Source organism: Carassius gibelio, chromosome B25 (genome assembly GCF_023724105.1).
Source record: "Carassius gibelio isolate Cgi1373 ecotype wild population from Czech Republic chromosome B25, carGib1.2-hapl.c, whole genome shotgun sequence".
Lineage (NCBI taxonomy): Eukaryota > Metazoa > Chordata > Actinopteri > Cypriniformes > Cyprinidae > Carassius > Carassius gibelio.
The window spans coordinates 9123542-9149649 of NC_068420.1; the positions used below are offsets into that span (position 1 = coordinate 9123542).

At 36.4% G+C, this 26108-nt stretch overlaps 1 protein-coding gene across 4 annotated transcripts in view; it reads right to left on the reverse strand.

Annotated features, from left to right (window-relative positions):
* Positions 1-432: 432 nt before the first annotated feature.
* The window catches only part of LOC128014143 (NT-3 growth factor receptor), a 238740-nt gene continuing 213064 nt past the window's right edge, over positions 433-26108 (reverse strand). For all 4 annotated transcript variants that reach the window (XM_052597476.1, XM_052597475.1, XM_052597474.1 and 1 more), the window contains 5 exons: positions 24953-25083; positions 21157-21329; positions 19659-19902; positions 12274-12432; positions 433-7582 (listed from right to left, as the gene is read on the reverse strand). In XM_052597476.1, the coding sequence (XP_052453436.1) occupies positions 7397-7582; positions 12274-12432; positions 19659-19902; positions 21157-21329; positions 24953-25083 (893 nt within the window). In that variant the 3' untranslated portion in view covers positions 433-7396. The remainder of the gene's footprint in view (positions 7583-12273; positions 12433-19658; positions 19903-21156; positions 21330-24952; positions 25084-26108) is intronic.

Sequence of the window (26108 nt, forward strand, 5' to 3'; positions counted from 1 at the left end):
TTCCTATGCTTCTACTGCAGTGTTTGTCTGTATATGGCATATCCATGCCAAACCTACACAATTTCCCACTCATTTTTGCCTGATTCACATATTTTAAAGCTAAGTGGTCTGATGGCAAGATAGAAGATAGAACAAGTGTGTGCATATACTCCTAGTGTGATTCCTAACATAGTTCCTTATGGCTTTAAATACCAAATAGACTATCTATCTATGGCTTTTCAAGATTTACCATTAAGCATAGACGGATGTTCGATCTGAAACATGTATATTTTTTGCAGACCCCATTTTGCAAACCAATAATCTTATCTAAATTTTCCTTCTTTAATCCAGGCTTTGTTTGAGAAAAGAAAAAAATATATATTAATAATATATATATATATATATATATATATATATATATATATATATATATATATATATATATATATATATATAAAATATGGATTTTCCAAAAATTCTAACTCTGTCAAATATCCAATGACTGATGCTTTTAAGAAAGACACCATGAAGGTGTATCATTACCTTTCCATATTATGATGAATTTGAAACTTTTTTATTTTTTTGTAAAAAAGCAGAAGTTATTCAATATAAGATTTTAGAAAACCTGTCTGAGTGTCTTTGCAAGAGGAAGATCATAGCAAGAAACTGTAACCGTAAGCTATTTAAGTTTAACCCATCAAAAAATAGCATCCTAAACTAGCCTAGCAAGTCTGATCAAAACATACCTAAGCGAATACCTTTATCCAAATATTACATTAGAAATAGGTTTGTTTACTATTTATTTAGTATGTATGCCCACTTTTGTGAATATAGCTATGCTTACATCAACTCGTCAAAATACTGTACAAAAAAAAAAAAAAAAAAAAACAGGCTTGGCTTATAAAATTGTCCTTTTCTAGAAGCATTTAATCTCTAAAAACATCCCTGTGTTGAATGGCATGCTAGATGATTGTAACACCGCTGCAGCTAATAAAGCATATGTGTCCTACATTGCTTCTACTGTGACCTAAGGGCAATTAATTATTTCTGACCTTCTTTTCTTTTTCTGTCGTTCAGTCATCAAACACCCTCTGAAAGCAATGGCCTAAAATGTGAGTCTCTAGGGTTTTCATGTAGTAATAAATAACTGTTTGCATGATCGCAATAGCATTACATGCACCAATAAAAGAACACAAGGTGACAGATTTCACCACCTTCCTGTTTACATCTTGCTCTGACCTCATGAAATGCGTTAACAAAGGCTATGTACTAAATGCACTAAACATGTCGCGATCTATAACGTCAGCTCTATCGTTATAGATTTCATTGAAACTAAAAGGCCAGATGTTGCACTATAACAGTGACTCAAACATGTTCTTGTTTGCTGCAGTGAGAGGCTAGTTTGCAGTAGTCTGACTTAAACGTATGGTGTTGTGGGTGGCAGAGCTAGTGCAGACGAGCTGTGATCTGAGCCTAGATAGGCAGCATGAGTCACAAACTCACCACCGCACTCCATCAAACCTCCTCGCAAGGTTATTTTTAGTTGGGTTATTGTATGGGTAGGTCCCTGCTAGCACCCTCTTAACACTGCAGGGGTGTTCTACTGTAAGCCATGCTGCAAATGAAGACATTTAAAGTGGTTTCTCAGCAATTGGTCTCACAGAGTGTCTCACAGGCTCACATTCGCTTGCCTCTGAAACGACAGATAATTGTTGGGATGTAGGAACCATGAATTAAAGTAATGGCAGTGTTATAAACAGTGCCTTCAGAATTACAATCATGTAGTAAAAAATAACTCCTAAGATGAGTAGCTGGTCTTAGCTGATCTCCCAGTCCAGCTAAATTAGCTGATCAGAGAACCAACCTGGATTAAGCTGATGTTTTCATCAACAAGATCTTGGCAAGGCAGGGAGTAGCTTAGACTTTTTTTCTCCCCAGCACTTAAAATCTTATACGCAAGGATACTGCAACAAAGATATTTCAAAAGCCTTCTGATAAAAAGAAAAACTGACATATTGGCTCCTTATTGAGTTGACAACTGGCAATTTATTTTACAAATTTGGCCGACAAAGGGGTTGATGACTAATCGTCATGCTGTTTAGATATTGAGCTTTGACCAACAAGGTTACAGTCATTAGCTGGCACAAGTAAATAAAAAAAATAAAAAAAACAATTACAGGTGAAATAACTTTTCGCTCAAAGTTGGAACTACTTTGTAGTAATCACCTTGGTAAACAACTTTCTCACACAGTTGACCAGAGGTTGAATAATACATTTTAGAGACTGTGCAAGAGCTCAAAGGAGCTCACTTCCCTTTTGTTGTGATTGACACACATTCTTCTGTGGAACAAAGGGCCGTAGTCTCTATTAGGAAATAAAACTGTTCTGTTGAAAAAGACTTGAAAGAGACTTACTATATCCACCTAGGCCTTTTTGTGTATCTTTTGCTTGCTGCTGGACTGGGAAACTTGGGGAAGGCTGGGAAAGATCACCTTTTGTTCAACATTTCCATTCCAAAGGCGATAACATCCCTTCCCACACGGACACACGTAAGGACCTTCCTTGGATTAGTGTGCATGTGCTGGCTCATGCTTCCTACTTTCCCTTTCAAACAGGGAGAGAGGGGGCCAAAGTACCTTTGGAATAGAAGATCAGAGATGCTTCTTGCATCCCAATGAGAGCTGTCAGCATGCTCACAGCAGGAAGGTTAATCTAGATGTCAAAGTCTGCTGACAGTGCAGGAGATTGCTCTGGGGTGACATCCCCATCTGAAGTCTTAATGCCGCAGTCAATTTTAAGCTCCCTTTTAAAGAAATCCAGAGTTGCAATTGGCAATGCTTTCGGAGGTAAATGCACAACTGTCCTTGAAAGCAGTTTCAGCTTTTCCCACAGCTCAGGAGATCTGTTGGCCTAAACTATAGATCACTTTAGGTTCTAAGCAACAAGATTCACATGCTTGTCCATGTGCCCAGAGTATACAGTAACTGCAGCATGTGCTGAGTCAGGCTCCCAAAATGCAGCTAGCACTTTCTCAGGGATGTAGCTGCTTCAGATGTATAAAAACATTACCATTGCTATTCATATCATCAGCAGAGCGTGCCATGAATCGACTGCAAGTTTGGAACTGCTTCTTTCCAGAGTACATTAAGAGTACTTAAGTGGCAATGCACTGGAGGTAGATAAGGACTTGTTCTGGTAGCCTCATTTGTAATTTAGGAGTGGGGTTTCAAATCAGATAAGCATCTTTAATTAAATGTTTTGAAGGCAATGAAAATTAGTTTTATCCTGGAGGCAAAAACGGATAATATTTTTTTATGTGAGCCACAGTGACAGCTGAAGATCTGTAGCGACTTTGGGATAACAGATTCAATCAGTAAGATATTCAGCGTGACTGCATCTCTTTGAGATTATTGCTCCAGGTGGCCACATCAAGTGTCAGGGTGCTAAATGAGTTCTAAAAGCTGGTCGGGTAATTTGATGGGGTTGTTACTGGTTTCTAAAGAAGCTACGCTTGGATTAGTATTGCATCTTAGTGCTCAAAACAGAATATATCAAAGGCAGTAATTCAAGTTAAAAAGTTAACACGTAACGTATTAAAACGATTTGCCTCTGCATCTGATTATAGCAACATTTTAGGAGGCGATTAGGCAATTATAGTTGTTCTTCTTCACTTTGCCCCAGTAAGGCAGTCTTGCATGCAGTAAATCAACCCCACAGAAGGTAGGATAAATGGATGAGGAGAGGGCTGATCTGAGATCAGCAGCGAAGCATGACAGTGCTGGGTTTCTGCAGCCCTTCTGCACGGTTATGAAGTGCTGAAAGAGAGCTCATTCCAGATGTAATGTTCCAGCTTCCTGCCTCGCTTCTTCTCCTCATGATTAAGGTCTTAAACCTCTCATCAATCGCCCTGCGCTTATTCGCTGCCATAGTGGCGGTAAGCGAGAGAGGGAGATTCTGCTTGCCTCACAGCTCTGAATGCTCAACTCGACTCGGTTAGCCTGCCAACAGACAGCGCTGTGGCACTTCTATCCACTCTGTTAATGTGTGACCTTCACTGATTCATCTCTCCAAACCCTTGCTTTTTCCCCGCACACCTCTCTTCTCTGCCTCGGGAGGATTACCGAAAGACTGGCCATCATATTTAAGGGATATCTAAAAGCCCGGGCCAAAAACTCATTTCATTGGTAATTTCCACCCATTTCTGCAAGGTGAAGTCATTAGAGTCACGGCAACCCCTGGAGCTGCCCTACTGTCACCTTGCTGTCCCACTCTTTCTCATCTGATCCCCCTCTCCAAACCAGCTGTGGCTCTCACGCTCACGTCCTTTCATTTACAGAAACTGCTAATTCAGTTCACGCCTGTTCTCCGACGGCTTCAGGCGATAACGATACAGCCACCCCACCTCTCCTTGCCACGTTTGTATAATCCACCTTTCACAGGTCGTCGAGCAACGATCGGGCTCACAGAGTAAACCACAGACAAATGTCTGATTCTTTCAACCCTGTTAGTCACAGTTATGTACCCAATGACTCAAATAATCTTCAGTAATCGCTGCCCTGACCGATTCACAACAGTAAGCCACAATCCACAGTCCTTTAGGAAACATGCAAGTACTAAATGCAGTAATGTTACATTTTGTTGCAACATACACAAATGTTGAGAAGCATGAGGGTATAATCCTTGTTTCAAAAAACGGTCATAAAAAATGCCCAGACAATGTTCAAATGATGAATATATTGTTATGTTTACTTTTTTGAATAAACCAATATTTTATTAGAGAAATAATTGGGCAAGAAAGGTTTTTACCGAAAATTGCCCACACTGAAAAAGAGGTTGAACAAAGACCAAAGACATAAAAGCCTGTTCATGATAATTCAGGAAATTATCCCCACATGCATTCTCCAAGCCTTGTCTCTTTACAGGAAATCTGGGAATTGGTGTCATTGCCAAAACTGACATTTTGTCTGTTTCCTTCTAATTAGAACCTAATTCAGCGTGAATGCTCACTCTGTGCTACAATTGACATGTAAAATCTGGTATGCCACATCAGTGAAAGATTTGCAGAAATTACATTCAGTAAAGAGGACTGCGCTTGAAATGAAGTCTTGGGATGCAGGTGTACATGTTTACTTAAATGAACCTCAAACATTTTGAGCAAGCATTTGGGTACCCATACCAGGGTAAATCTCCTCTGTTACTTTTCTGCACGAAAGCTTGGGAAAAATTGTGAAGTCAGTGAATATCTGCAGCAGGGCCCTGCAGCCAACGAGAAAATCAAAATGAGAAGCATCTTATCACACGTAAGCACATCGCTGGCGGTCTTATTGAAAGACTTTTGCAATTTCCCCCTTGTCATAGATGTGGAGAGAATTATCTGGCCACAGTGGGAAGCAGAAAGAAACCACACAACAAGATCAACAAATGTTTAAGTGACTTCCTCTATGTCAGGAACTTTTCTTGATGCGAAGGGTGAGATTATGGTTAAGCGCAAATCTGTTCTGATGAACTCTGATGGGCAGGTTGCCTCAAACACCAATTTAAGTGGAAAAAGCAGGAAAGTTTTTGACAAGTTTCACTTTTGGTAATGGGTGGGATGAAGTTGCGAGAGTCAACGTGAGCACTCATGAAATACATATTAATGTTCCGCTGTTAATATGTGTGAGAGTTAAGCAGAATTCAAGATTCATTTTTGAAATGTCACAGATTGTATGCTCAAGAATCATTTGCACACATCTGCAGCCAAAGCTGAACTAAAGTTTACTTGGCTGATGTACTCTATGTGCAGTGATTACAGATTTATCATCAGACAAACACTGAGCCACAGATCATCTTGAATGAAAAGCATGAACCAGCAAAACTGTGCAAGAGAGAGTGAATGAGAGAGCACATTACAATAAAATCCAAATGTCACTTCAGAATAAATGAAGAATGTTGAAAAGAAGCCCTTAAGTCTTAGGAAAGCTCCATCTTGAATACACAATTAAGTTACCCCACAATTGTGTATACAGTCTTCTAAAACAATTGGGAGAAAATAATATGTATTACCTGACAGAATCCAAAACATTGTTATGGATTACACTCTATTATATTTTGATGACTCCATTAGCAGCTACAATATTTTTTTTAGAGGAAAGTAGTAAAAAAAAGTCACTGAACTAGGAAAGGATTATTATAAAAATTATATATATATAATGTTTTTTTGCACATGCTAGTTCTTCCAGATAGCTTAACCTTTTATTACTCAAAGGAAAGGAAAGGACAATATAATATGTTTGCAAAAAGCATAATCATAAATGCAATGAGTGTTAATGAATGGAATAGGCCTATTAATATTTTCTGGGCATGAGCTTGCTTTGGGAAATACATCTACCTTTCCTGTTACATTCGTTTAAAAAGCAAATGGTCTCTGGAATACAAGGAGCGAGGCTACGTCTCATGACTTTCCCATTACGGTGTGTTCCACCATCGAAACGCTAACCGTTCTCTAGCTCTTGGTTGGACCCAAAGAGGGGAAAAAAATTAAATAAAATAAAGAAGCTCATTTAGAAATATCAGCATACATTCTATGGACATGTGAAAAATAAAAACATTAAAATATTATCAAAATATTTATAGAATTCACTCACCGTAACAGCACACCAAGGAACTAAAATCATCTAATCAGGAAATGAAATAAGTTAACATACTGTCGCTTGTGACACAGAAATTTACATTATATACAATCTTTTTTTTTCTTTCTTTTTTTTTTTTTTAAATAAACTCCTCTGTATTGATTGGTGGTTCCTTCAAGTTCATCTATTCACTAAAAAGCTCCTCAGAATATTTAAAAGCCCTGTTGGATACTCCCTGTAGCGACAAAGAGAAGATCCGGCCAATCACAGCGCAGTAAGGCTTTTTCTGAAAAAAGTCCTTGCCAATCATCTGACATGGCAACGGTGAGCAGTCATATCCAAAAGGCGATATACCCTTAGCAAGAAACATGGCATACATCCACACTTGGAGAAAGAAAAATAAATTAAAAATATATATATTTATGAAACAAATAACCACTGGGAGAGTTGTCAAGCAGCCAAGAAATGGAAAAAAAAGATATTTTTTTAATACTTTAGGGGGAATTTTCCATTATTCCTTTTTTAGAGTTTGAAGTAGGCTGTTCTTACCAAAACGAAAAGAAAAACTAAAGAAATAGAGAAATGAGACTCCTCTTCTTGCAGTAGAACTGTACATCTTTATATGCAAGTAAACAAAATGTAAAAGTGCTTTTTAAAGACTGTTATCCAGTGTATCGAAAGGAGTAGCAGGCACTTAAGTCCATCCCCATGTTGTAGGTGTCTGACAGTGTTGTTTTGGGTAAATCCCAGGTTGTTCGTTCCTCTGATGGATAGACGCAGACATCCACACATATTCCCAACAAACACTAGCCCAGGATATCCAGGTAGACAGGTGTGGCTTTGCCCAAGGCATAAAGAATTTTCTGGATGTCTTTGATGTTCAACCTCTGCTGTGGTTCCCTCTGCCAGCATCCCAGCATAATGTCATACACTTCCTTGGGACAAACCCGTGGCCTCTCCAGCACACGTCCTTGTGTGATGCATTCGATTACCTGCAAAGGCGGGGAGGACGGAGAACGGAATTACTTCACAAATATTAAATTGCAGGGGTCTCCAAACTTTTCGAGGCAATACATTTTTTTCAGTTTAACAAGTTGAAATTATTTAATGGCGTTAACGCAGGGGTGAGGCCTAGGGTTGGCCAACGCCCTCATAACTCCTACTTCCGTCACTTTTTCTTGTATCAGTTTCAGACACGTGCCCCAACTTCAATTCAGCATCAGACATGAGTCAAACGAGTGTGGAAACGGTACTGTTCTCGCAGCGCAAGCTCTTCAAATACACACACAGAGGTGCCAGTGTGCGCTGTAGTCTGTATCATTTTATATCAAATTGTGAAAGAAACTATGAGCATGCAATGTCGTAGTCAGTTAAGTCATGAAGTTACCAAAAAGGCGTTTAAAGCTGCCTTAAAACTTTGCATGCATGTAATATGTTATATACAGTATGAGTCACATTTGAAATGGTTTTCCAAACTGTCCTGGAGCAGCTTTTATTCAAAAATATATCTGCATTGTTTTTAGAGTAGGGGTAGGTATGGGTGGGTAGGTTTAGGGTTGGGGTAGGAAAGGCTTTAAAAAAAAAAAAAAGCTTCAAACCACATGAATAAGAAGCTGGTAGAACAAATCTGATTGGTAGCATTTTTCACTATCGATTTGTGCAACCTTTCTGTTTAATGGGAGCTAGGACAATCTGAGCGGGTAGCATAAATCGTCAGAACACTGGCACTGTCTGCCTTATGTAACACTCTCGATTCAACTCGTCAGTTCATTATTAAAGATTAAGTGGGTCCGACCTGAAGTGGGTCAGAAAAGGTAAAGAGAGTTAATATCAGAATATGATGCATGTCAGATCTGCGTCATGTTCAACAGCTGCAGCTCTCGCAACAGTAGGTAAATGCTCTAATAACCAGCAGCTGTGAGGTCTGTTCATCAAGAACAAAAGAAAAAAAGAGGAAATCTTTTTTTTTACTTTTAAAGCTTTATGGATTCATCTGTATTTAGTTTAGAATTTAGTTTTTGATAACTATTACATTTCTTTATATTTCTGCTGATGGGCACTGGTAGCTAAATATGACATTTATTATTATTTCATAAATTTAAATAATAAATTGATTAATTTATAAATATTGAAATTTAAATATTTAAATAAATTTAGGTTTATCTGAAGATTGTTTTAAGTTCACTTAAATTAGAAATTATTTTTAAGGTCTAATAAATGTTAAAATTGATATCTCTAAATTGTAAAAATAAATGGCTATAGTCAATGGTTAAATATTAGGGTGACATTTTCTTTATAGGGAAACCAGTATTAATTTGTATCAGTGATACTGGCCTGGCAATAAAAAATATGGCATTAAACAAATATATAAAACAATATACTGCATTTATGTTTGTACATTAATTTGAAGATTGAATGTGAAATTATTGCAATATAACTGCATATTTAAAAACAGTAATGTTAAGTGGGATTAATCACAAATAATTTCAGAAAAAATTTGTGATTTATTAATGTTATTTTTTAATAAATTGAAAGCACTAATACACACACACACACACGTATACAGTAATATAGACTACATGTAAGACAGACAAAGCATTTAGTTGAACTTCAGTTATGAAGTTAACTTTTTTTTGTAGGATTTGCTTTCAAATATTTTTCTGCCTTTTCAGAAATTGCTAGTTACAAGTACAAAAGAACGAAAATGAAAAGAAAATGTACTAAACGTTTGGGGTCAGTAAGTTATTCAGTTCTATTTTATTAGCAAAAAAAAAAAAAAAAAGCAAGTGGTTTCCACAAATATAGTAAGCAGCAATATTAAGCAACTGTTTTTGTTTTTGTTTTTTTAACAATAACAACAAAAATGTTTCTTGAGCCCCAAATCAGCATATTAAAATATTTTAGAATATATTACATATTTCTGAAGGAAATGACGTTTAACACTAAAGCCAGAAGTAATGGATGCTGACAATTCACATTTGCAACAACTGAAATAAATGAAATGAAAAGTTGAAAATAAAAGACTTCTTTAAACAACAACAAAAACTTTTAAAAGATATCATATATCATTTTTAGAGGGTAGTTTCCATAACATCATCTGATTGGTGGACTATGGATACATGTTATTGCAATTCTTCAATGAGATTTCTGATTTATAAAAAAGAGATGATGGATAAAGGATTATGTGACACTGACGACTAGCATAAAGGCTGATGAAAATTCTGATTTGCATCATTGAAATAAATTACCTAACATATTTTTTTTTTTTTTTATCAATACTGTATATCTGAATAAAAATAGACTATAAATATGCAGTATATGATCCACAGTAACTAACTACTTGAGAACTTTGTTACTGTTTTTTTTTATTTTTACTCTTGCTCAAGTAACTATTCAGACTATTACTTTTACTTGAGTAAATATTTCTAGAAGTACTTTTACTTGAGTGCAGTTGTTGGGTACTCTACCCACCTCTGGTCTGAAAAACTGTCTGATGTGTTTCTTTTGTACAGCAGACCTATTCTCTCATTTACCAGTTTCCTGTTTCTGTAGAGAAACCATGTACAGCCTGTAAGTTATGATACGCAAAGTGGGACCATCTCATGAAACTCAAGACATTTGCCTCTGTGGGTAGCTTCGTATCGACTTTTAGAAAAGACAGATGATTGTTGGAGGTCTCTCGGGTTCCCCGGGCTGACTCCAGCTAGTGGCTGTCTGTGTTCTATCGACTGAAAGTTTGATTTAGTTTCTTCCACTGGCAGAAATGACACCATACGTTCTGATGCAATACAGTAGCCACCGTCCCTCTGGCAACAGAATATGAAGCAGTGCATGTGATTGGTATTCAAGCCCCTTCAGTGCAAAATACAAAAACACACATCTTTCTTGCATAAATCACACAGCACCTGTAGATTATGGTTCACTGAGCTGATATTGATAATGCCTGTGTGAAGTAGAGCTCAAACCAGCTGCGACTTGAAGCTTAGAGAGAAGCTCTGTGGCTTTTTTTCACTTTTCACAGCTTGGGAATCTGAAGTGGGGAATGGAATATTTTTGGCAGATCTAGCTGTGTTTGGCCAGCAGAGAAAAACAGAACACAGTTTCTCACATAGATTCTCTGCTTTATATTACTGGTGCCTGTTCTCTTCTGATTCCTGCTTATCACTGTGAATCTCATTAAAATATATGTTATTTGTATTATTGTGTGTATAATACATTAGTATAATATATATATATATATATATATATATATATATATATATATATATATATATATATATATATATATATATATATATATGTGTGTGTGTGTGTGTGTGTGTGTGTGTGTGAGAGAGAGAGAGAGAGAGTGTGAGTGTGTGTGTGTGTGTGAATGTATATGTATGTATATCTTAAGAAACATGCAATACAATTTTACATTTATTTTTACATTTTACACATTTAAACATTTTGGATGAATTTTGGATGCAATCAACTGATTTGACAGCACTATTTATATAATATTTTACATATTTTAGCAACTTTTTACTAGTAACTATTATATAACTACTATATAATAAAATAACTTGGACTATTATGATTGTTTGCATTTTTTCTACTTATAATTGCCATCCTTCGCAACATTGATTCTTATTAGATTAGCATTACTGTAATTTTATGATATTGTAAATACATGAATATTTGAAAATTTGTCCTACTCATAATTGTTTTAATTCCCAATGATGATTATAAAATAATTTTGGTTTGGGAGCAAAATAAGCTTTCACAAGGTTCACCCATAAACTTCTCTTATTATAACAACTCTTTTCTCTTTTTATAGTCTACAGTCACTCACAATATAATTTCCTTCATTTTCTGCACATGGGATTATTTAGTCGCAAAATTTTGTTTTGAATGCATAAATGAACCAATAAAGCCCAGTTCAGTCACAGTAGCGAACACAATGTTATAAGGCTCTTGTCTTACCATAACAACATTGAGTTCAATAGTAGTAATTATGAGATTTGTGTAAAAAATAAATAATAATCTTTGCTATTTAGAAACATGGAATAGTTTTGGGAGCAGCATCTCTCTGTGTGCGCGGCTGCTTGGAGTTCATCCAAACCTTAGTTGTGAAATGTTACATGGAGTACAATAGCTGAAAATTAAGCAGCGGTGTTCCTCATTAACATGTCACTCAAGGGAATGTGTGTGCGATGAATTCGCCAACAACATGACATTTCAACATGTGTACTTCCTGTTCATCTCATAGAAAGACGTCATGTTCAAGATGAGCTAGAGTTACCGTCTATAGCTGCCAAATTACTTAATATAACAGCCAGTGATTGTTTAATTTCACCTTTTTTGTCATCCTGTTAGAAGACTTCCTTTATTCTGACCAGACAACAACCTACGCTAAAATTAGCTCTGAGTTTGTCTCATATTGCTGCATAATTGTCAGGACTGTAGGATTCCAGATCCAGTTTTTAGTCCAGTAAAGACGTTCTGTAGCCATTACGCTTTTGTTAAATAATTACATCAAAGCAATGAGTCTTTACAACTTGCTTTCACCTACGCCAGTCATCGAGCGCTTGTGGTTAACTAATAACGCGTGACCAAAGCTAGCCAGAGGGCTAGCAAACAGCTAAAAAAAGAAGATTTCTTGATTGTTTTTTCTTTATGGAAACCGATAAAATGAGCATACCTCATTATTTGCCAGCTGAAACCATGGTTGCTTGCCATAGGTGAAGATCTCCCAGAGGATGACGCCAAAGCTCCACACATCACTCTCCGTCGTGAACTTCCTGTACATGATGCTTTCTGGTGGCATCCAGCGAATGGGCAGCATTGTGTGTCCTCCCACCTGTCGGGGCACCAAATTTTGATAATCAAGGACTAGTCACCTTCACAAACTCAAACCCAAAACCAAGCCACACTCCACAATAAAATAAGGAGTTAAAATCCCTATTTGTATGTACTCGTATTTGTGGAGAAAAGTAATTAAAAGTCGCCTAGAGGCATTTAAAAAAATTGTCCACTTTCCATAATTTTCTTGATTTTTCATAGCATTTTCTAATTTATTAAAGCTCTGTCACACTAGTAAGTATGAAAGTACTGGTAATATAAGGTAACTAGATTGGGGTACTAGGGTCAGGTTTAGGGGTAGTTTCAGGATTATTACTAGGGCTGGGCAAAAAAAAATAGTTTTTTAAAATGATGTTGATTCAAAATTGATTCTCAAAAGCTGCGAATCATTCTTTTCTGGTATTTATTTCAACACCCATTTAAAACAAGAACTGATTAATGTGAATCTTATCACATCGCATAAGGTGCCATGATTTCCGCAATCAATGAATGACTGGCGGATGGCACAGCACACGGACGACGCTTGCGGTGTTTTCAGCCTATGCCTTAACACTATATGATGACATGAATACACAAATACACAAAAATCGAATCAAAACAGGACATCTGAATCGATACCCAGCCTTAGTTAGTACCCAGTTATTTTAATCACTATAATAAGTACATCGCATGTACATGAGTAACAGAACTGCAAAATAAAGCGCAACCCTAAATTAGATCATTATAGTTATCTGTATACTTATCGTTTTTTGGTGTGAAAAAGGGCCTTAAATCCTAATTTCAGTTTTTTAGAAGCTGGCAAATAGATCAAGCCCTTTTGCCATAAAAAATAACCAATATGATTCACAAGATTTGTCAAGCCTGGAACCATAAAACTGAGAAACCAGGAAAGACGGAGAAAGGGAAAACAAATATATCCATTAAAGGTTTTTGACAGCTCCAAATCATCAAAAGCCATAAATAAAGTCTCCCTCCAGGCCTTCCCCATGTTAAGCGAGATATTAATCGATTAAAACAATGAGACATTAATCATCTCTGCCCTGGGCTGACACCGGACTGGATTGGTTTAGAATCCATTTCGTCTTCATGTCTGTTGGGTTGTGTTAATTACAGCCGTGCCAGGACAACTGAGAGTGATGTTTCAATGGCGGCTGCGTGGTTATTGCGGCTTTCAACTCGTAAGTGGTGACTGCGTATTAATTACAAGGCTCATTAGTGGTTTGCTCACATGGGGGTCAGGCTATCGACTGCGCGCCGGAATACAAAGCAGCCTGCGGCATACTGTACATCCTCAGAATGCCTGCTTGTGCTTTATAGTAAGCGCATTATGCTTTCATTTTTACCAGAAATTAATTTAGGTAGAAAATAGTACGAAGAAAAAGAACTCTTAATGAGATTATGGTAAAATGTTTATTGGCTCACGTCCCACAATGCTTTGGCAAGAGTATATCCTTGGCAACAGGACGTGTCTCTAAGCACAGAGCACAGTGACGACGATTTAAGAATTCAAATGTGAAAATGTGACTGTTTTCGATTTTTGACGATGAATAAATCACTGTTTTTCAAATAAGCAACAAAAAATAACTGTGGTTGTGCATCCACTCTCGTTTAAATGTACAAACTGCAAATGACTCGGAATAATGACTGCAAAAATATGAAAGTCACGATTAGGAAACCATAAAGGCATTGAGATGTACTATAATTAAAGGTCTGGAAAGTTTATTTTTCCCCCCGCCGTAATGTCTTTAATGTAGGGAACGATAAGGCTGTGTACTGTATGTTAATCAGCTACGCTTCTGTGATTCTCATTCGCAGCCAGTTTCTCACAGAGGAGGAAGCTGTCCCACAGGCTCCAGTGATGTGTGGCAAATATCCCTCCCCTCTCTGGCTCGCTCTTTCCCTCCCGCCTCTGCCCTTTAGGAGGTGTAAGCAATATGCCAGTCCTGCTGCGGTCAAACAACACTCCTCTTGTTCCGTGAGATGGAGTTCAGGGTACTACTGGGCCGCTGCTAGCGCTCCCCATGCATGGGCAGGAACTGCTCCCTATGGCCATACTGAGCTCCTCGCCTGGCTAACTCGGCCCACTTTAGTGTTAGCGCACAACATCCTTGCCAAGAAAAGTCAGTCATGGATGAAGGTAATGAAGGTATGATCACCGGTAATAGACCAAGATAGAGAGGAGAGAGACAGAATAATGTTTGGAGAGCTTGAAACAGTCAAACAAGATGCTAACATACATTAGCTGCAATGCTACCAGCTAGCTGCTGATGTGTAAGATCCTCTCCCCCATTCTGATGATAAAATAGCTCATTATTCATGAAAACATGATACAGTAATTTCTTTTAAATTACATGTCAGAGAATTAAAAGTGTCAAATGAAACATTTATCTTCCTTTGTGTTTTCAATTAGGCTTTGATTGGAAAGCCAAGAGCTTAGTTTATTAGCTTAGCGTTAACTGTTTAAGACTGGTTAACTGGCTTGTTTGATTAGCTAGAACAATATATCACAATAACAGACTACTACTTTTTTTCAGGCATTGAGTGGAATAAGACACTGCATACTACTTGCATACAAACCATAAAAAATTTAATTTAAATTTAATTTGAAGCAAAAAATTCTGAAATACGAACAAAAAGTCAGACGACTGTATGCTGTGTTTATGGCTATAATGAGGGAAAGAACTACAATTCCATGAACCTTTTCAAATGACAATCAAATTAAAAAAACGATTTACTGATTTAAACCACTGATTAAAATATGTTAATCAGAGATGTAAGACTTGTTGGCCACACTTTATTTTAAGGTCAAATTCTTGCCTTTACGAAACCAATAGCTACAACATTTGCCTCAAACTCTTATTTCGCTGCATATTAATAGTTTACATTAGCAGACTAGTAACAGTTAGAAAGATTTAGATATTGGGTAGGAATTATGATGTAGAATTTGGTCATACAGAATATGAATATGTGCTTTATAAGTACTAATAAGCAGCCAATATGTTATTAAACCACAATAGTGAGAATTGGTCCCTATACTAAAGTGATACCAGCATGTTTATTGAAATATGCATTTACATACAAATATTTCAACACATTGTCACTCCCAACTTGTCACATATTGAAGCTAGGTCAGGAACCCTTGGCATCACTTTTTAATACACAGGGTACACCGTCACACCGTCACCATCACTTTTCGAAATGCATGCTCCTCCATTGTTTTTAGAAACCTTGCTTGTGAAAGGACTAGATGCATTCACCGTCTCAGTCCTGTGTGCGGTTATCTGTGCTCTATGCACAAATTAAAAGCCTTACGTCAGCTTTGTTTGTGCAGTGACTGATTGCGTCATTCTATGGGAGTATCTTTTTGAATGAGGTGATGTGAGCATGTTAATGGCGCGGGATCATTTTCAGTAATTAAAACCTTTTACTCTCTTCTTCACATGAAAACATCATAGACTTGGTTTGCAACACGACTTGTTTGTAATGCTTTTTTACTGCTTGATTGTTTGGTCAGTTTTTGCGATAAATACCCGTGACTGCACTTATATTTTGCCTGTTATGTGTTTCATGTCATTCAGAAGTAGGTTGGTTTAGGGTAGGGGTGGGGTTAGGTGCATCAAAATGCGACGCCAAAGGGGTCCTGACCAAGTGTCAATATGTGAACAGTTGGGAGTGACAGCATGTTGAATATTTAAGACAACATAAAGAGATTGACTTGAAACATTATTTGCAGTGGAAGTAGGAGATGGTAAGTAGGCGGATGGTAAAGAGTTCTTTAAGCGCAATTCTGAACTTTCAGAACCAACTGCTTTAGCCACTCCTAATGTCCACACACACTCCTATATTTTAAAACCAAAAGAAACAGGCTATGTTTGTTAGGCCACAGTGTGTGCTATATGGCAGCAATAGTAGTATGTTAGTATGCTAATCTGAACACAGACATATTCAGTGTTTTTGTTTAGTGAATATATTTGTGCTCGAGTGTTTGGGAAATTGAATCGATTGCAATGATTGAACTTCTATTCATCTGAATAGCTTCTCCTGGATTGCTTCCCGCCATCTTTTCCGAGGTGGAACGACGAGACTGCAGGTGCATGTAAATCAGTCTGCGGGGCTTCGTTGAGATCGGAATGAGAGCTGGCAGGGTGGTGACAAAAATGCCAACGCAATCTGAAAGGGCACCGATGAAAGGCAACACAATTAGTGTCTGGAGGGGGGAGAAATCGGAGACGAGGAGGACGGGAATCACACAGCGGTAATTAATGCATATTAAAATCAATAGCATGTTTGTTTCAATGAACAGCTGACGAGAGATGATGTCATTAAACGAGTGCTTGTCAGAAGTTAAAAAGACTTGAGAAATAAGACATATGCGGATTGAATTTTGAGCAGGTTTCATTAATAGATATATATTTATTACTCGTTTCAATTAATGGAGTATTCCAGTACTTTAACCACATAGAAGAACCTGCTAGCTCTAGACATTTGAATGAATTTGTAGCAAGGTAGCTCAACTTTGCTCTGCCAGGTCTTGCTGGCAGGGAATTGAGGTGTTTGGTTCCTACATCATGGCCTTCAGCACAGATTTACTCTGACAAAGACAACCTGAGCGACTCCAAATCGACCGTAGCTTCTCCACCTTCTGCAAGTGAGATTATATGCCACAATCATTACATGGATGAGGAAGCCAGGCTGTTGATGAATACTGACTCTGGGCTAACCGACTGCATTCATTCCCAGGAGACCACCTTGTAGAGGCTCTTTCTGGAGAATGAACACGTCAGAATGCCATCGGTGTCAGAGAAGATGTGCTGTTGGATGCCATTTTGGCTTATATCTGCTCTGAGATGTGAGGCGTAGGTGCCTATTGCAGTTGGAAGCTAAGACAGACCTGCGAATCAGGTTTGTGTTCATGCAAAAATCACAGAATAATGATAAAAGCTCTGTTTCTGAAACCTAGTGAGCTGCTTCCTACATAGACAGCAAATTAACAGCAGAGTCACTGATTTGAAATGCTCTACCTAGGCATATAAATAGCTTTCTCAATGCTATTTCTGATAATGCTAGAAAATAATAAGAATAAAAAAAAAACAAAGCAATAATATATCTTATGCTGCTCATCTTTATGCATCAATGCAAATTGCCTCACAGCTGCATTTAGGTTTGCCTGTGCAAAAATGTGATGGTCAGGTCACTTCCTGTTGGTTAATTGCAGTCTCTTTTGTTCTGCAGAGTCCAATCTGCCATTTCACAGTGCCATTAAGAGAAAGTAAGCCACAGAATATATAAAGTGAGAAGAAATGCAATGGTCTATTTGACATTTACTGCTAATGTAACATATTTCCTTAATTCTCAATCAGAACTGATGCTCCGGGCACTGCAACAACCTGTGTCTACTGAAGGATCTGCATTTAGAAGTGTGTTTTGGAGGCATAAGTCGGTAAACAATTCTGCTTTTTGATCAAACGAGTTTTTTGTTTTTCTCCACAGTATTCAAAATCTTTTATTGCTTACAATCAGTTCCAAAATGTCCAAGATTATAAATTATTATTATTTTTTTGTTAAAAAAGACTATAATAAATATAAACACATATCATAATAATATAGTATGTACAGTAAATATTAACAATAATAATAATAATAATAATAATAATAATAATAATAATCTTGCAAAACAAAAAGCAATATCAATAAACAAATCAAAATTATATATTTGTTATGTAATATATTATTATTATACTTATTATTAAATAATAATAATAATAATAATAATAAAAGTAATAAAATATATACAATTAAAAAATGAATAATATAATATAAAATATTATTTTATAAAATAATGTTTATTTTAATGCTCTTAAAATAATAATATTAATAATAATTCTTATTATTAATTATATATATATATATATATATATATATATATATATATATATATATATATATATATATATATATATATATACACATACATACATACATACCAATATATACCAATAACATCTGAATATGTGCTAATTGAGCCTTTTGCTGTATGTTTGACTCTTTAATTATTCCTTGAAATTTGACAGTGAGAAAAATTCTCATTTAACTTCAGTGCCTTAAAAATGAGAGTCACATTCCGAACAGATCATATTCAAATCAATTTAATCTAGTCGAGCAACAGAGGAGCTCTGTAAATTCAGTGTCACCTCATTCATCCTCTTGTTGAGCGCTAAGTGAAGACATACATTTTAATTCATTTAGGGCCCCAAGCTTGCAAATTAAGCCCTCCGTCATCGAGGCCAAATCTACAGAGAGGCCTCTGTCTGCATCAAGAAAAGACAAGATTCTGATTGAGGATCTTCTGTAGAAGTGCAAATGGATCTGAAGCATATAATTGAGCAACCCAGCTTGAATGAATTAGAACTGTAGATAAAAGTGGGGGCTATAATCATTTAATTTAAATCTTATATGGTTGTGAATCCTCATGGATTTAAAACTTGCATACATAACTTGAGCTTTTAACATCTTAAATGTATTTTTAAAATACTCAATAAATGGTCACAGCTCATTAAAGCTTGTATTCTGAGCTTTGTGTATGATTTAGATGTTGGTCAAATGTTTAACGGGCTACATATGTTCGTATTTATGCTATTATCTTTAACACTCTGAAATGAACTTGAATTAGCAAATATGTGGGTTTTTTTTTTTTTTACCTTGTTATTAACACTTGGTTTGACTAAGCTAATGATGTAAATAATTTGATTAAGGTCCTTCAAAGTGCTAAGAAGCTGGATATATCAATATTACAAGTTTTTAAAAATCATTAAAATGAGCAATTATGCATGTAATTATGGATCCACAGGGGACAGAGGGTTAATTTGTGTTTTGAAAATACTTTTTTTTTTTTTTATACCATTTTATACCTTTCAACCATTCAACAGGTAGGAATACTGTCCTATTTTAAACTGAAGACTGAAGCAATGGCTGTATTTTTAAATACAATAAATTATAAAATAGCTATTTTAAATTGTACCAATATTCACACTATTACAGTTTTACTGCATTTTTAAATGCAACCTTCGTGAGATACTGTATATAGGAGACTCCTTAAAAAAATAAAAATAAATAAAAAATACAAAAATAATAATTAATTATTCCTACTAAATTAACTTTGGACTGGTAGTGTATTTTGCTCAAGCATTTAAAAAAAAAAAAGAAGAAGAAAAAAAAACCTCTTACCCGGTAGTAGTCAGTGCTGTAGATGTCTCTTGACATTCCAAAGTCTCCGATTTTCACCAGCAGCCCGTTGCCCACCAGGCAGTTGCGTGTGGCCAGGTCACGGTGCACAAAGTGCTGAGACCCCAGGTAGACCATCCCTGATGCGATCTGACTGGCTATGTGCAGCATCTGAGACAAACCCAGTTCCCCATTGGTCTGCAGCGGCTGTCCGTCAACCAGGATCATTGCATCTGGACCATGAGCTCTGAGAGTATAAAATAACGCCACTTCAGTCCTCTTAAATATTTGGACGCTTTCAACACACTTTAAAATGATTGCATTAGATAAGATTGAAGTCAGAAAACTTTCATGAATACTTAACAAAACAAATCAAAATGAAATTAGAATGAGCTAATGCTGCCATTTACATATGTCAGTGCAATGCACATTAAAGTTACCAATGCATTACTTTCTTCTTCAAAGGAAACGTATACTGTATGATTCGATTTGCATCCCTGCCAGTTCCTCTGCCCTGTCACGAATGTATCGCCTGTTATCCCCCTATCCTGCTGGCTGGAAAGAGAATGTAATTTCTGCTCTTTCGACAGGGCTCTGTCTGAAACCATGTACACCTTTGTACCCACTTCCTATTGCTTGTTCAATACCTCTGTGGAAGGTTGTAACCTATCAATCACAGTCAGAACGAACCTGCTGACATCACAACGCTGGATTTTACATCACAACAAGAAAGCGAATGCAGAGCTTTCTAATGCAGTAGCTATAGAAGATACTGATTTTTTTTTATAGTAATTATTAGCAATGTATACATTTCTGCTCATTTTTGGCAGAATATGCAAAATGCTAATAAATTCCAACAAAATAGAAGGATCATGTCAATTGCAGGAGTATGTAAACTTACTGTATTACTTTAAACTTTTGAATAATTGTGTTATATATAGTTTATACATATAGTAGATGTGTTTTAGATATACATTTAAGAAATTATCATGCAGTAAAACGTTATACAACTAAAACTACCCATATAATTAACTAACTTTTTTTTGGTAAAATAAAAATGCTTTAATACATTCCTAAAATACATTCACTGAAGATGGTGATAATGATAAAATAATTATGATTCATGTACATGTTAAGCATTAACTAGCCATATAAAATGTCTTATATTTTGTTACATTTAGATTATTTAATAGAAAATGTATATATTTTAAAATGAAATGGGCATTTCTATCATTATCATAATTAAGGGTTGCATTTTTTTTTTTTTGAATGTTTCCGGTAATTTACTGAAAATTTTCCGCCCCTTTGCAGCCCTAACAATTCCTATTCGGTTTGCAGCCCCACTACAATTCCATCATGAACCTCTGGTTGAGAAATTCTGGGTTCCATAATTATGTTCTACTTGGTCTATGACCTCAGTCAATTATAACCAATTCCCTTCATATCTCCAATCATTAGACAAGCAAAGCACAAAGATTACTGCATTTTAACACCCACGAACCTGAGGAACTTGTTGAGGTCTCCGTGTTTCATGTACTCAAAGACCATGATAAGCGGATCTCCATCTACACAGACACCGTAGAACTTCACTATGTGATCATGCTGAAGGTTGGTCAGGAGCTCGGCCTCCCGCTGGAAGTCTTTCCTCGCCGCAAGGGTGGGATCCTTCAGGGTCTGCGCAAACACATAAGACGGCCAGTTAATTGTCTAATAACTCCAAAAACACCCAGAAACTAAAGCATTGTGGGGGAAAGTTACATATAAATCTGTTTTTCAAAACAAAATATTTATATGATTGAATATATTGTGTATATCCAGGAATTAAATGTGCGTTTGCTGTTGTTTTTTGAAACTCACAGTACAAGTAAATTAATTAAGGGCGCTTAAATGAGTCAGTCTGTAATAAATAATTCAAGTGAACAATTAATCAGGTTAATGAGACTAACCACTCCAACTAATCTGGATCTAAACGGTTCCGTCTCTAATGGTTTATGAATCGATATACAATATGCCACAAAGCAATGGAGCATGCAGAGCTATTTTTGACAATATATTTAAATGCATAATCAAAATGTAAATGAGTTTTAAAAACAACATTATTGCACATGCAGTATGTTGTAAACATCCAAAGTGCTTCAAATCATGCAATTAATATATATATATATATATATATATATATATATATATATATATATATATACATACACACACACACACACACACATAAGCTGGATTTACTAATATTTAATTATTTTTTTATTAATTTGATAAAATTGTAATATTTCATATGTTTAATATTATTTCCTTATTAATATCATGTGCAATATAATATAATAAAATTGTAAATTATTTTGTTTCCTCGTGTAAAAAAAATGCATACATACAAAGATAGCCATTTATTTAATTGTAATTATAATTTTTTATTTAATTCACAACCAATTATAAATGTCAGCATCTGTGAAACCTTAAAACGTTGACACATATTTGAATTCATGAAAACATAGTACGTTAATGCCATTACTGCACAAATATTGCAGACATCCAAAGTGCATTCAATTATTCATGTAACATATTTTTTCATAACAGTTTATATATTTTTCAGAATTTTAAATGCACATATTTATGGACTAAACCTTGGGGCGCCAAAGAAGATCCACAAATGACCAGCATGGCGTCTCGGGTTTGTTCGTGCCTGTCTTTGTCTTTTCTGAAAGATTTAATAGTTGCCTGTACACATCCATCTTTTTGTCATCTTATATCCCGTCATTCACAGAAAAATACCCCCCTTTGCGGCCTTGGCCGTGATATGTCAATTGGTTTCCCAGTCCCTCTCACAGCCAGCCTTGCATCATGGTGTGTTTGCGAGGAATCGCTCCTTCAATTATGTTATAATTGTGTTTCGCCCTCAGAGCTCGCAGTTTAATTTTAATTACATCTACCGTGGGTTAATCCATATCAGGAATTGCAAAAAGGTACATGCGTTGGAGATGGATGAGGGAACCAATTCGCAGATGGCGAGGTATCTATCCCTATAAATAATGCTTTATTACCCTTGTGTTGCAAAATTGGCCACCTGCACAGGCTGGAGAGAGCAGAGGGGACGAATCCAGCACCACCTGGGGGGCTGTCACTCGTAATAAGGGTCTGGAGGTCTTGGGCATCAGGTGGAGATGGGGGAGAGCAAAAGTACGAGAGAGACACTGGCAGCTCTTTGGCCAAAATACAAGGCAAAACCTGACCTCTCTGATTTTGAGCTGGACGGCTTTCAAACAACAGCTGCAGTGATGGAGCTCCATGAAGCCGACCAAGCCAAGCAGCTTCCCAGAGGAACGTTTTATTGCTCGGAGATTGCTCATTCAAAGCTAAGGAGACACATTTAGGTTTCCTTTAAGTGTCAACTGTGCCTCAGACCAGATGTTGCAACTACAGTTCCTTAGGTGAAATAAAAATAGATGAAAATGACACCATTGTTGAAAGGCAGTATATGTATAGAGCTATGAAATTAAATGGACTGTAGCTCAAGCTCATTTCTCATTAGATTCCTCCAAGAACAGAACAGTTTCTCTTAGAGAAACCTATTTTTAACCATTTATTTCTTAGGAGAAAAATCTGAGAAGCAGGACACTTGCTCTCGATGTAATATTACTGCTGTGTAAAAGAAAAAGAAAAAGACAAAAAAAATTGATATTAGAGAACTTATTCATGATTTTCTTCCAATGGGTTTCAAACAGGGCATGTGGCTGCTTGTGTTCTTCTGCACATGAGAATCATCTTCTGACACCATCACAGGATTCAGAATGAACACTTCAGCACCATCATTCTTGATCACAGCGCCTCCAGAATAATATGCTTTGAGGGATGATAAACCGTCACTGGAAGACAGTGTTATTGCGCCAGATTTATTTCTCCAGCTGACCTAAACAAAAGCTCCACGACATGATAGCCAACATCATCTCAAAAATGATGAAAAAGAGGAACCCATGGGGGATCTGGGTGCTGGTAACATTATGACCAGCTATCTATAACTCAAATGTAGGGTTATAAATAAAATAAAAAGTCGGAATTGCGAAATGTAAATTCTTTCTTTCTCGAAATTCCGAGTTTACACCTTGCGAATCTGATATTTTTTCGCTCAATTCTGAGATTACACCTCACAATTCTGACACTTTTCCCTGAATTCTGAATTTACATATTGCAATTCTGACATTTTTCCGAGAATTCGGAGTTTATACCTCACAATTCGGACATTTCCCCCTGAATTCTGAGTTGATTTCTCGAAATTCAGACTTTTTTTTACCTGAATTCTAAGTTCATACCTCGCAATTAGGACCTTTTTTATTTCATTGAATTCAGAGTTTACGTCTCTCGCAATTTGGTCCATTTTCGCGATTCAGACCTTTTTTTCCCTTGAATTCTGAGTTAACGTCTTACAATTTGCATCGTTTTCTTAATTCAGACATTTTTCCCAGAATTCACAGTTTACACCTTGCAATTCGAACTTTTTTTTTTTTTTTCCACTATGGAATAGCAAAAAAAGGGAAGATATCCTTTGGCCGAAACGGGCTTCCATTAAAAACAGATTTACTAATATTTAATTATATTATTATTTAAGTTTTATAATATTATTTCTTAGTTAATATTTATTAATCATATAATTTATCACTAATAATTTAATACAAAATTCTTTACTTTTTTTTTACTTTTGTATATTCACAACTAAATAGTATATGTTTGTCTTCATACCTCAACATGTCAGCCTCGGTCAAACCTTGAAACCTTGACATTTCTAAACTGACAGACAAACTGACACACTCATACATCAGCATTGATCTAGAGACCGTCTTCAATAGAGCACCTCGAGCTCACTGGATGCTGAGTTCCTTGACCTTGGTGAACAGTCCCATGTGGTAAACCATGTTAAAGCATTATCCAGGAACCGTCTGCCCACGCCGGTGACTCATTCCTCTCTTTCTATGTCATGAAGACTAAACCACAGCACTGCAATATCTTAATACCCTCCCAAACCTTATATCAATGGCAAATATTAAACGCTACTGTAGCTGATCTCTCCTCAGAGCACAGCAGAGCTCTTTCCATCATTGATCTTAGTCAACAAATCCTCCACCACGACGTCTAGCGATCATTCCCCGAAAGAAAGCCCTCTCCGGTGGGCACAGGGGGATCAACTTTATATGTCATTTGAGGGGGGCTGGAAAAAAGGGCCCTGACCTTTGGAACGAGTCCTGTGTAACTGGAGAGCGCTTCGGCCCTGCTGGAATGGAGGGATCATCTCTTACCTTGACAGCCACGAGCATCTTGTCCTTAGAGGGGCTTAGGTTGTAGCACTCTGCCAGGAACACCTTCCCAAAGGCTCCTTCGCCCAGTTCCCTCTTGAGCACGATGTCTCTGCGTTTAATGTGCTGTACATCTGGAGGGGAAGAGAGAGAGAGAGAGAGATTGATTGAGCGGATTGTGTGACATTCTTCCTGCGGGCAGTGCAGCAAAACAGAGATGGAGGAACTTGTGAATTTCATGAGTCGGAATGCTGTCACTCAGGCTGATCAGGTAAGTTGAAGGAACATCGCACCAAAAAGTGACGTGTGACATACAGAGTGAAGAAAAAGAAAGAAAGAAAATAAACCAAAAGAAACAATATGAAATAAAAATTGAACTTATTTAGAGGTCTTATTGTCCATGATTCATATAATAATAACTGTATGATTAATAATAATAACAATCACATTCTTTTCACATAGAAATTTGTTCATTTGTAAGAAGAATATTTAACAATATTAATTGAAATTGTAACTACAACAACAACAACATTAATAGTTAATATTTATTATTAATAATAATAATCCTAATAAGTCATATTTGTTGTTGTTATTATTATTAATGCACCTTAAATGTATTATTTCAGTCAAGTAAAACATTTATCTTAAATGTTGTTATTAATTTAAAATGTTAGTAAATAATATGTATTTGAATTTATTTATATTCCAAATCAAGTAAAAAAAAAAAGTCCTTAATGTATCAAATTTAAGGTAAATGTATCATACATTATATGTATCATACATTGTGTTTACATTATAAAAGGTAAGACAAGGTAACATAACCTAGCAAAACAATACACACAGACAAAACAGGCAACCCTTTGATGTAATTTGTTTTCCAGCGTTCATGAACTTTCATCACTTTTATCCTAGATAGCTGCTGTGATCTCTGAATGCAGTTCATTTAACCGGGCTGCTCAAACGTACGTCTGTAATGTGTAGCTTTACACAAAACACACACACAAACACACACACACACACACATCTGCAACGTTTTACATCAGAAACTGTGTGTGAGTGCCCATCGGGAGCTGCATTATGAAATGATCTAAACACAGGAGATCAGGTGGATTAGCCTCTGATACAGAGATGAATGAAGTCACGCTTGGTCCACTGGGCA